This window comes from Miscanthus floridulus, chromosome 8, assembly GCF_019320115.1.
Source record: "Miscanthus floridulus cultivar M001 chromosome 8, ASM1932011v1, whole genome shotgun sequence".
Lineage (NCBI taxonomy): Eukaryota > Viridiplantae > Streptophyta > Magnoliopsida > Poales > Poaceae > Miscanthus > Miscanthus floridulus.
Window position 1 is genome coordinate 30,459,835 of NC_089587.1, and position 12,845 is coordinate 30,472,679.

The 12,845-nt window shown below is 42.7% G+C and overlaps 1 protein-coding gene across 1 annotated transcript; it reads right to left on the minus strand.

The window, feature by feature from the left end:
• Positions 1-6,032: 6,032 nt before the first annotated feature.
• On the minus strand, positions 6,033-11,694 carry LOC136471462 (uncharacterized protein At1g10890-like). The gene is made up of 4 exons (XM_066469188.1): positions 11,493-11,694; positions 10,504-10,713; positions 6,914-7,133; positions 6,033-6,485 (listed from the first exon to the last, which is right to left on the minus strand). Exons 1-4 carry the CDS (start codon positions 11,606-11,608, stop codon positions 6,252-6,254), a joined length of 780 nt encoding a protein of 259 aa, XP_066325285.1. The 5' UTR covers positions 11,609-11,694; the 3' UTR covers positions 6,033-6,251.
• Between the last annotated feature and the right edge of the window lie 1,151 nt (positions 11,695-12,845).

Genomic DNA, 12,845 nt, shown 5'->3' on the forward strand with positions numbered 1-12,845 from the left:
GCTATTATTTACTTGCTATTTTCTATCTTCCGCTAATTACCTAGAGGGACCCTGTTGTCCCCATCGCGACCGCCATATGACCGGTTCCCCTACAGCCTCACGTCTCCCGTGGACGCGTACGCCTGGGTGCTCCGAAGGATGCCGGCGCCGCCCCCTCTCACGTTCGAATTCATGGGGATGGCGAACTATGCTCCCACCTGTTTCCTCGACCTCATGGATGACGATGTTAAGAGTGATGACTCCAGCATCGGCGACATGGCGCCTAGCCACCGTCCGTCCTCGGAGTGCGCTATGGCGGACGCTCTGAGATAGCCACTGGTGGTAACAGAGTCCTTGCAGACTCACGCCTCTTCGAACCCTCGTGCGGAGACCCTCGATCTCACACGAGAGCACGACGAGGAACTACGACAACAGTGGTTGCACCAGCCACCGACTGCGCCAACGCGCTTGGCGCACCACGCTACGCCCCATGTGCATAAACCGGCGAGCGACGCCTGGGGTCGCGCTCATCAGGTCCAGCGCAACACTATGAACAGAGGGAACGATCCCCCACAATTCGCTCGGGCCAATTAGAACATCACCGCTGTGGCCAAGCTTTTACGCGGCCTTCCTGAGCCAAACGACCCTTAGGAACAGGTGATCCACCGAAACCTCTGGGCACTAGTGGAGACCGTCGCCGTTCAACAGGCGGAGAGCTCTATATTGCGTCACCGACTCACGGCCTCTCTCCCCACTAGGGGAATGGGGACACAGCAGATGAGTCGCTCCACCCGCTCACCGCTACAACCGCCGAGCGCGGCACAAGAGGTCGCACCTATGCCTCGTCTTGACTTGACGACTACTCTGCATCGATCGCCTATATACGCGCGGCTCGGGCCGAACCGAGACGTACGCAGTAGTGACCAAAGTCACAGCCCTGATGGCCCGAGACCACGGACCTTTGTCCAATGCCTCCAACGAGCCCCGCTCCCACCACGCTCCAACGGAGGCCGAGGCAAAGGCAAGGCCAAGCGCCAGGATCAGGACGAGGGCCCCTCCACGCAGAAGAGAAAAAGGAACAGAAAAGATCGTCGTCGACCGGCTAACTCCCCATTGGTCACCACGGCTGATCACATGGGCAAGCAGCCCCAGTAGGACCCTCTAGGCCACTTCCACTAGCTCATGGAGAGCCCATGCACCAACCACACCTACCCCATCAAACACCTCTATAGTAGTATTTGAAGTTGATGAAACAATGAGAAAGTTTGGGTTTTAAAGAAAATGAGAATGACAATAGCGTTTATGCTAAGTTCAAGAATGAAAAATTTATTTTCCACATCCTGTGAATAGATGACATTCTACTCACTAGTAGTGATGTTAATCTGTTATTAGAGAAGAAGAAGTTTTGTCCTCAAGTTTCAATGTGAATGATCTTGGTGAAGCGTCATTGGTTCTAGGAATCGAAATTCACCGAGATAGAAGAAAATGGAGTATTAGGACTATCGCAAAGGCATACTTAGAAATTTTTTTAAAGAAATAAAGTATGCATGCGAGTAAACCTATGCCTGCTCCTATAGCCAAGGGTAATAGATTTATGATCTTTAAGTATTCTAGGAACCGATATGAGATCGATCGAATGAACATGATTCCATATGCTTCAACTGTTGGAAACTTGATGAGTGTACAAGTACAAGTAAGAACTTACCCTGACATAGTTTACGTATCCGGGATATTTTGGCAGAAGTCCAGTCTAGATATAGATCATTGGAATGGAGTTAAGAATATCTTGCAATTTTGCAAAAGTATCATAGGCCTCATGCTAAGTAAGAAAGAACAAATACTCTCAAATAGTTGGGGGTATAACTGTTAAGTCTTGGCGAGATGTGTAGTGAAATCCACAGTAGTTGCTAACACTCACAGTTGGAGTATTATTGTGAAAAAGCTCCAAAGAAACAGTTATGGTGTTATCAGTGATGCACACTATAGTATAGCTTGACATGAGGCTTAAGAAACAGACAAAAGGAGGTTAAGGAAATTTGTACCCAGATTTAACAATGGTAGACAACAGCAACAACCATTTAAAGTAAGTTAACTCCTAAGACAACAGGTCAAGTGTGCTACCAAACACATTGACACTAAGTTATATGTTGTAAAGAAGAAAATCCAGAATCATTTTAAAAGTATTGAGCACATAAGTACCGAGTAAGTACTTGCGGATCTGCTTACCAAAGGCTAACCACCCAGTGCGTTCAGAGAACACACAGTCGACATGGGTTTACGGAAAAGCCTATGATTTCTGGATACTAAGAGCCTAGTTGAGTATCTGTTTTAAAATAGAGAGGTGCATTGTAACTGTTAAATCTAATGGCAGCTGACCGTGACAATGATGCATGTTCTTATGCACTGATCTGTGATGGAATGGGAAAAAGAAAAAATGAAGTTAAGTTTAAGTAATAAGGTGAGATAAAGGGGGAGAATGTTGGGTTGATCTCCACCAATTGACCCAACGACCAATTGGGCCTTTGATCCGCGCCCTGATCAGGGGCGCTCAGCCTTTCTACTGGCTGATGGGCCCCCGCCGCGTAGCGCCATAAAAGGACGGTGGGGGCTGGGGCACAAGACACGAGATTCACCGCAGCCGCCAGCCCCACCGTGATGTCCTAACCCCAGTCCGATCTAGAAGGGGGAGCTGTAAGCGACGGGAAGCGCCATCGCCTTCGCCGCCGCCACAAGCACCGCGCCAGCACTGTTGCTACCTACAACGACCTAGCGGGCACGTCTCTACTTCTCCTACTACTATGACTCCAGTGGCCATGTCGCGGTGGCGCCGTGGCCGTGGCTGTGCATGGTGAGGTACATCACCAAGTCTCTCGTTAAGCTAAGTATTACCTACTGATCTACGTCTAGAAGTGTTTTCAGTTCTATCAAATTAAAGTAACGTTTATTTATATCTTTTCTAATCTAATTCATCCACGAGTACCTTTTTTTTAGCATATTCATCCAGGAGTACTAACCTGCTCTCTGATCATTCACAGCAAAGGGCGTGCTATTTTTCTCCGTGTTTTCTTTGGGTATAGAGTTCGTTTGGTAGCTGATTTTATTAAAAGTTAGTAATATGCGATGAATTAGAGATTAAAATCTTAATTATTTAATTGTCTTGAACTTATGAGCCTCATGCGAGTTAGATAGGGTATGTCCAACCTAACCTACGTAGTCTGATTTTAAGGTGCATTAGAACAAATGACATATAAATCACTTTACAACGCGTGGACATTCGGGGGACTCACAACGTGAGTATAAATGTGAGGGGTGCATTTCGTCACCAGCAAATGAGTACTACTACCACAAAATCATGGCTTCATTAAAAGATCTAAGCGCAAAGCTTCTTGATTGAGCTATTATTATGGCAATTACTTTTAAATGTAGGTGTGCGTGTGTGTGTCTATCTATATATATATACTGTTCTACTTTCATAAATTGGCAGTTATTAATTTCGATCAAATGTGCCAATTAATTTAATTATAAGCAGCAGCCATTAATTTTAAAGACATCTACAAGAATTTGTTTATTTGCTTCAAGCCAATATCACTAGCTATGTAGGCTTGCCATGTCCACAAGGTCACTATATATAAAATTAAACACACGAGTAGCATGTCCAACTATAATATAGAATATAAAAACGCACAACTAATTGAAATGCATGATGCGATCGTTAAATCTCTAAGTTATAAATTATCTAGGACCATGTAAGACGTGAGTCCCGTTGCAATACACTGACAATTTTGCTGGTAAAGTACAAAAGAAGAAGTTCACCATAACACCAGCCAACCGCCGGCCGGCAATGCAGATGTAACGAAGCTGATCAAGAGCTTCGTGGTCACGACTCGCGAGTATATTTATTTACGGATCGGGTCGTTTGAATTGGTCGGTGATATGATATCGTGGTGGTTGTTATATTAATTAAATTAATTTTATCGTGACATTCGTTGAAAAAACTAGCTTGCTAGCTTATACGCACTACTGGTAATTGACAGGCACACCAACGGGATCTGTTTGGAACGCGCGGGGACTTCACAGGATTTGCACGGGAATTTTACAGGAATTCAATTTCACAAAAAAAACATAGAAATATGAAAAAAAAAATCATGTTCCAAACAAACTCTGAATTCCCTTCTCGGCATTTGGATTCCTTTTTTTTACATGTATAGAGTCACGATGATGTATACGGTAATGCATGTCCGGACGACTGGACGCTATCTTCCTGAGCCTGCGCAGCGAACCGGTCAAACAGGCAACCGCCCTGCTCCCCTACTCCCCCATCTCAGCGACCAATAATTTCCCCACTTCGCTCGTCACAGTGTTCACCGTGGCGTCTGCCCCTCCGCCTCTTCGTCACGACGTCCACTCGTGACCGTGCCAGGCGGCGCGAAATCCAGGCCGTCATAGATCCCCTCCCATCCAAGCTTCCTGCTCCAGCACCCACCCGCCCTCTACTTCATCTGTCGCTGCCATGCCCTACCTCATCCACCGAAGCGACTTGCCGCTGCTCCGCGCACCCGCCCTGCTGCTCCTACCATTGCTTCTGCTCCCCCGCCTTCCCCGCCCGACGACGCCAACAGGCGCCGCCAATGCAAGGAGAAGCTAGCGTCGGGCCCTAGCGTGGAAGCCCATCCAGCCTCGCCTCCTGCTACGGCTGCGGTGCCCCGATGCAGACGGCGAAGGAGGCCGCACCTGGATATGATGCATGTTGCAAATGTATATTTTAAATGTTTCAGATGTTTTAGATGTATGTTTCAATTGTTTCACACGGATGTTACAAAGTAGATCGGGATGTTGCATATGTTGTAATGGTTTTACACGTATGTTGTAAGCGTCTGTCCCTAGTGTTTCATCTGTTTTCAGACGTATGTTGCAAGCGTGTTTATCCGGATATTGCATATGTTTCACACATATGTTGCAAGTGTTTTATCTGGATGTTGCGTGTGTTTGCAATGGTTTTCAATTGTTTTTGCAAGTGTTTCAGATGCATATTTCAAGTGTTTTATCTGTCTTTTGTTTGTTACAAGTGTTGTATCTGAATGTTTCAAAAGTAGATCGTGTATTGCACGTGGGATACGCGTGGGAAGCACGAGAGGGCGCGAGCGGTCCCCGCACAGGCGACGCGGCGCGGGCCCCTATGTCGGTGCGAGTGACGCAAGCGCGGTCGAGCGACGTCCGGGCAGCGCGGACCCACGCGTGGATGCGCGAAATGGAGTGGGGAAACCGACCGCAGCCGCGGGCGTCCATCAAGATGTTCGGTCTCTAGCAGTGCCGTATGTATAGCATGGAACGTTCTAACTAGTTTTGTTCTGCAATTAAATATTCTGTTAGTATTTTGTCGCTCTAGCATCTTAGTATTCAATCTAATATTCTGTTAGTATTTTGTTGGATTCTTTCATCGTCTTGCTTAATTTTTCACAAGAACAATTCTAAGAACGTAGATCCAACTTATAATACGACAACTTTATTTTTAAGAAAGTCCAGTAGCAAACACACATGATGTATTTGTAGTTCACTGTCATTGACAGATCCGAAATAAGCAAAGCTACAAACACATGCGAGGGGGAGAGACATTAAAGATATTCCATCACAAAGGGAAAGAATAGATTAAAGATAGTTGTCGGCAAAAGTTCAATAGTTTCTGAGTGCACCAACGAATACAGAGGTTGGCTGGAAAAATACAAATTTGCATGGTGGTAGTTCTGTTGTCATTTGGATTAGCAGCTCATGAATGCATCAACTCAGGATCCAATGGCTGCAATAATCTGAATGAGAGGAGCTCGTGAATGTAACTGATAGTTTAGATACATGGTTGCTTGCATTTAAACTGAAACGGTTGTATGTGATGCATTTCGCTAATGGAAACCGGTGTAGGCATGGAGTAACATTCTTAATGCATGGCTAAGCAAAACATTGAGAAATTCAAATAAACTTCCTTTCTAACCTATCTTAAAACGTCCTCAAAGAATATGTCTAGAGGTTCCCTTCATAGATGTCAAATGACCAGTTTATTCATGACCGTTTTCGTGCTCGCATATATCAAACAAAAGTTTTCGCACTGGTAATAATCATCAAAGGCACGTAACAAGTCAGATCGGGTCAACCATGGCCATCAGATTCGCATGAGCAAAATCAATGCTCCAGAAACACCAATCCAGGTCATAGCAAAAATAGTACACCAGTCTACGGTTTTCCAGGCACATTAAACCGCCTGTGTATAAAGATCACAGTTCTCAACCCCGGTTTTTCCCCAGCAATCTCAGCTTATTAGCTCTTTCTTCTTCCTCCTCCATTTTCTTTCTGCGTAACGCTTCCTCTCTTTGCTTTTGTATCCTTTCCAGCTCCAAATACCGTTCCAGCTCTTTCTGCTCCTGCTCAAGAGCTACTTTTCTTTGAGCTTCCTCCACTTTACGTTTGTTCTCTTCAAGCATTCTATCCAACTCCTCCCTCTCTCTTCTTTCTTGTTCCTGTGAAGTTTGATTCGTTTGATTCAAATATATTTGAATTTGAGCCACTGAATATTTGCATGGTTCTTTGAATAAGAATTGTGTTTACAGTTCCTAAACACACAACAAAATGAAAGGCTAAACTCTAAGGGGCAACTACTATATATGCATTAACGCATAGAAAACTACATCCTTGTGTTGAAGCAGAAAACATGACGACCCTGAATCAGTAACAGTTTGCTTATAACTAGAAAAAAACAACCTGTTGCACCAAGCAAAAACCGTTCCTCAGCCTCCAGAGCACCTTCTATCGGTTAGGAACAAGGTTAATATATCAAAGCTAGATATTCCATTGTCAACAACTTACTAGCTCTCTCAATAAAAAAATCTAATACTGTTCTTATGAACAATAATCAGCTACAGAAAGCATACAGATACATAGAACTTACTGCTTTCTGCCTGGCTTCATGAAGAGCCGCTTCTTTCTCTTTTTGTAGCTGAGAGTCAACCTCATCAAATAACTTTCTAATACCCTCCTCAATTCGGCGTTCAATGTCAAGTTTCACCTCCTCAGAGTTCAGACGTTCCTCAACATTTTTTCTTATAGCTTCTTCGACTCTTCTAGCAAGCTCCTCTTCCAGTAACTTAAATTCAGCTTCCTTTTGACACCTGAAATTCAATAACAAATTATACAAGTGGACTTAAATACAAAGGGACTGATTGGTACATAGTATAGTAAATATCACCATTTGCATACACGAACAACATAATGCTACTACATGAACTGACTTCATATAGCATTACACTAACTGGATAAGTAACGATATTGCTAACTGAAACAAGCAAATGTACTATTTGAAGCTGGATAAGTAGAACTATGAAAATGGGCATGATATGTGGAACCACACTATTTGTGAACCGAGTTCTCCAAAGAGGGAAAACATCTACCGGTGATAGGTTGGATGGCGATGACATGATGTAAAATGGTGTTATGTGTGGCTGCGGGGAGGAATAGATCTATAAATAATAGCAGGACAAATATGAGAAGCAATGAGCATGATAGAAACTTTACAGAGTAGGAGAGTTCAATTAAATGTTTTTTGCTTGATTAAAGAAGGTACCATGCTATTCCTATAATAATGCATGAACTGATACGGCATCAATTATCTATACATAGGTGTTTGTACACCTAATTTAGGCATATGCACTTTCTACATTTCATAAGTAATGGAGTACACACGTGCAAAAGTTCTTTAAATTACAAAAGGGTAAACGATTCTAGGAAACAGCTACGAAACCAGTTAGAATCGAGTTAAGAAACCTGTTTACTGGGCTGACTCCACGGTTATGGCATGTTTTAAAAAAGCCACAATCTAATCAGTTCAACTACTTAATCAGCCAGTTGCACTTTAAAGAAGTGTAGGCCCAACAACAGCAGGGAGAGGCTTGTGTTACAACAATTACTAGTTATTATTAGAAATTTTTTCAACACTCAAGAGAGCATATCATTATATTAAGAAAAAAAACAGGGGTAAGAACCCCTACACCCACAGCCATACATTGTAGAGAGTTAGATTACATAAGAGCCCAAAGTGACTAGGAAACGACCTCAACCTAGCGTAGGTAGTCAGCCAAGCCTTATGGGCCGGAACACAGTATTGTAGGCCCATTAGGGATAGGGTTAAGTATAAGATTAGATATCTTGCTTAGGAATCAAGTAAGCCTCTCTATATAAGGAGAGATGTATCGATCAAGCGAAGAAGAATATCAATCTATTGGGGTTAGTTCCCTTCCATCCCAGCTCTTTTGGTGCAGCTGCCACCTCTTGACTGGCGAGGTCACTGCATGGATTAGGCCATGTAGATCAAGGATTGTGACACAACCTGAGAAGGAAACTAACAGTATTCACCATCCGGCAGAAGGGCAAGATAGTAAATGTCATTGGCCACAGCTAGACCTCAGTCAACAACTCCCAAGCGAGCAACAAGGCTCTCCAGCCAAGTTGGGAGAAACACCATAACAACGATTACAATGTTCCCAAATCATCCAGGATCCAAGGATGATGATGTAATTAAGCCCCTTTTTTGCCTGACCATCAAATCTCGCTTCTACTCTGCCAACCGGCAATTGTCAAAGCAGACATCCTCTTGCTAGGGAGAAAGAGCTTGAAGACCAAATTTCTGCTGCAGGTTAAACCAGAAATCCTGAGCAAAGACACAAGAGGTAAGCAAGTACTTGATATTCTCCGTTTCCTGGTCACAGTGAGGGCAGTGTTCAGGATGTGGGAGGCCACACCGAGTGAGTCGATCAGTGGTCTAACACTTGTCATTGAGCCATTAACCACATAAAAGAATTACAATTCCCCGGAGCCCATGATTTCCATATTCTCTCCGGCCATATGTCACCGCACCCTGAAATTAGCTCCTGTAAGCTGTAAGCAGACTTCGCTGTGTGCTGGCCAGATATTAAAAAAACAGCATACATGAGTCTTCTACCCCAGGTTGCAAAGCCACCTCAAAGAGAATGTCCTAGAGCTCAAGGTATTTGGCAATAACATCAACAGATAGAGCACCTTGGATATTTGCAGTCTAGTTGTGATAAGAACCACCTCCCAATACTGTGCATTTGTTTGACCTTCTGTAGGCAACCAAAGTAAATAGCTGGGGCAACAGACCACAAATCCGTTTCCCATGAAGCCAACAATCAGTCCAAAATAATGTGCGAGCAACAACACCAACTTCTGAAATCACAGCCACAGAAAAGAAGGCACCGGGCGCATTGTAGGGAAAGCCAACCAAGGGTGATTTGGCTCCGTTTTTTTGTAACCACAGACATCTCATCAATAGTGCCAGCAAAGATTTTGAAGGTTAGAAATTCCCACTCCACCAAGCTCTGGACAGAGACAGGTTTTGGTCCAAGCCAGAAGCAATGGCCCATGGATATTCTCATCCTCACCAAAGGAAACCCCTTCCAATCCTATCAATCGCCTTAATGGCCCAGGAGTTCCATAGCCATTGCCAAATACACCATCATCAATGTGAGCACGGACCAGACCAAGATCCTTGGGCTGGTGCGTGCTAAAATATCAGCTTGCCAGCCAAGGAGTCAGTCAGCTATCTTATCAATGATGGATTGATAGGAGACTTTGTCAATTTCTTCAAAGAGAGGTGAACTCCCAAATATTTTCAAGGAAAATACTGCAGCTCACACGGTAGCTGTTCTTCTGTATTCGTGAAGTCCGTCTCGGTGCACTAGATGGGAAAAACATTACTCTTGTGCACGTTAGTTTCACCCCCAATACATCTCCAAAGAGGTCCAAAATATGAAGGTTAGACCAATATCATTAGCAGATGGACCGAGGAAGAGGATGATGTCATCCACATAAGAGAAATCCGGTGTGGCAAAGCACACGAGGCTTGACTGAGAATGTCTATTATGAGTATGAACATGTCTCCAGGTACTCAATTAAGAAGCACCAGTGTTGAGGAGGAGAGGAGCAGCCCGTTGATATTATCACACCAAACCATGCAAAACCCCATCTTTTTCATGACCACAAGGAGGAAGGGCCTTGTGATCTCAAGCTTCAGGATGAACGTAGAAATTGAGCCGTTTGTTGAACAAGCATCAAATTGTCTTCTACAAATCTCCCCTTTATAAATGCACTTCAATTTTCATACAAACCCTTTGGTTTAACCGAGTAGCCGAATGATTTGCTTGAATTTCAGTGACCAATTTAGCAAAGCTATGCGCAAGACTTGGCAGTCAGAAGTTTTGTAATGGCAACTTTTTCTTGAGGGGAAATATGGTGAATTTTTTGGTTGCTGATCAAAATCCATTAAATTATGTGGGATAGCATAGCTAAGTTATCAAGCAGACCGTAAAGAGGCTAGTGCTTGAAACGCCATTTTATGTGCAAAACGGAGTAATTACTCCTAATAATATCTCAAGATATGACTATAAGAATTTAAGAGGGAACAAAAGGTGAACATGCAAAGATAGCAATGTGTGTGCATAGGAGACAATAAAAGAAGATGGGTACCTTTTCTTTTCTTCTTCCATCCTTTGTTTTACAGTGGGGTTTATTTTCTCTGATACATGACTTGGACTACCTGAGTTATTTTCTAATGAACTTGTCGTGCTCCGACTTCTCTGTCTTTTGTGTCTCCTTGGAGATGGTGGGCTTCTATGCCTTCTTGGACTTGGTGAGTTGCTCCTATCCCACAGTGGAGAAGGAGACCGAGTTTTTCGCCTAAGGATAAGTTAAGATTGGAACTTTAAAACAGGAAAATACGGCAGCAGAAAAGCTTATAAAGTTAACTAATATAATTAACTACTCCCTTCTTTCCAAATTATAAGACGTTTTAGCTTTTCTAGATACATTTCTTTTACTTTGTATCTATACATAGTGTATATCTAAGCGCATAGCAAAAGTTATGTACATAGAAATGTCAAAACATCTTATAATTTGGAACGGAGGGAGTACTGAAAGTAGAAGAGTGGACATGTCAGTATACTCTCCAACAGGAAAAAGGGTATTATTAGGACTAGGAGGCTTGACCATTTTCATAGTTTTGATGTGATTTAGTACCGATATGTTAGTACTATCTGATTTTGGATGCTTTTCTTTGAAATCAGATCGGGCGCTCATGTTCTGTTTGTTTTATCTATCCCATTGACAACATTTCATAAGGAAAAAAGAAACATTCTCATTCAAAAACCCTAGACAAATTTAGGACGCCTTCCAAGCAAGCAAATCTGAGATCAGGAAAAGAAAATATGCAGAGAGCACCTGATGTCCGACCGAAAACACTACTGTAAGATGGGAGGGTAATCATCGATAAGTGATTCATGTTTGCACAACAGGACCTCCGTGAAGATCCGCTGAGTCAAACTAGCTGGGGCAATACATCGAACATCGAGGCATAAAACAGAAAAAAAAAGAATTCAATCTAAGCTCTGACAAAAAGAAACCTAGAAATAGAAACAGAGAGATTGGGTGGGTGTGTGGGTAGGGGGTTAGACGAGTACCGGGAGGAGTAAGGGGAGCGGCTCCGGTCTCGTCTGTTTCTCCGGCTGGCGTACCGCGGAGGAGGGGAGCCTCGCCGGCGGAAGGGCGGAGGCGACCGGGAAATCTCTCTAGGCATCCGACCTTGTGCCTCTACTCCGCACTCGGCATGGTTGAGTAGTCGCGCCCGTGTCTGCGAGGAACTTCTCAGTTCTCACGAATGGGAGAGACGTTTAGAACTTTAGATAGATCCTGTTTGATGCAAAGTACTTTTGCGGTTTTAGAAAAATGTTATAATTTTATAAAATACAAGCAAAGTTGCAACGGAAGAAAAAAAAATCAAATATTCATAAAAATATTCATAAAAGATGACGATTAGAATGGTATATATATCTATTTTTTTCTATAAAAATTAAAAGCTATAATTTATTATGATGACTAACGCATCCGTAATTTAAGCTAAGGCTAACAATAATATAGGAAATGTCCTATTATAAGTTTGTCTCGAATTAAAATAAAACTTCGATAGATTTTCTCACCGTTGTAAAGTACAAAAATACTTATTCGTAAATATATGATAACTTAAATTTTTATAATACACATCTGTTTGATTAGTCACGGTAGATTCAGGTTTTAAAAAGAGAAGGGATTGTTTAAAACGTAGGAATTTTACAGGAATAAGTTTAATTTCACAAGAAAGACATAGGAACCACAAACATCTCATCATTCTTCTTGTTGTGTTCAGTTTGTGAGAAGTTTACGTGGTGTTGAGGAATTTTCAGGCGGAGATAGGGATATGAAAGAAATAATCTCCAATGATATTTGTGAGTATAGGGACAACAAAACTCTCCACAAAGATACATGCGAAAAATCCGATGGAGACGAAGGGTGAGAATCTAATCTTCCACAGGAAATTCATTGTTGACATCTCTATATACAATCGACCGCATCTGAATTTGTGGCTTCCTTATGGATCGCCGATAAAAAAGCATTTGATAACAAATGCTGTTCTTGTAGCTGCCTTATGGTGTTTATTGAAATTACGTAACAATATTTGCTTTTTAGGGGGCTGTTTGGACAGGACTGAAGGAGTTGATGCTGTGGATCACCAAGGCGCTGAGAAGATGGAAGCCAGAATTCACTGGAGTATCAGTGGAGAAGATAGAGCGGATTATCCACCGGGTTTAGATTGCAAATTTTTACAATCTGGACACTGTAGCATGTTTCATTTGTATTTGACAAACTTTATCCGATCATGGACTAACTAGGCTCAAAAGATTCGTCTCGTGATTTACAACCAAACTGTGCAATTAGTTATTTTTTTTATTTACATTTAATGCTCCATGCATACGTCAAAAAAATGATGTGATGAAGAG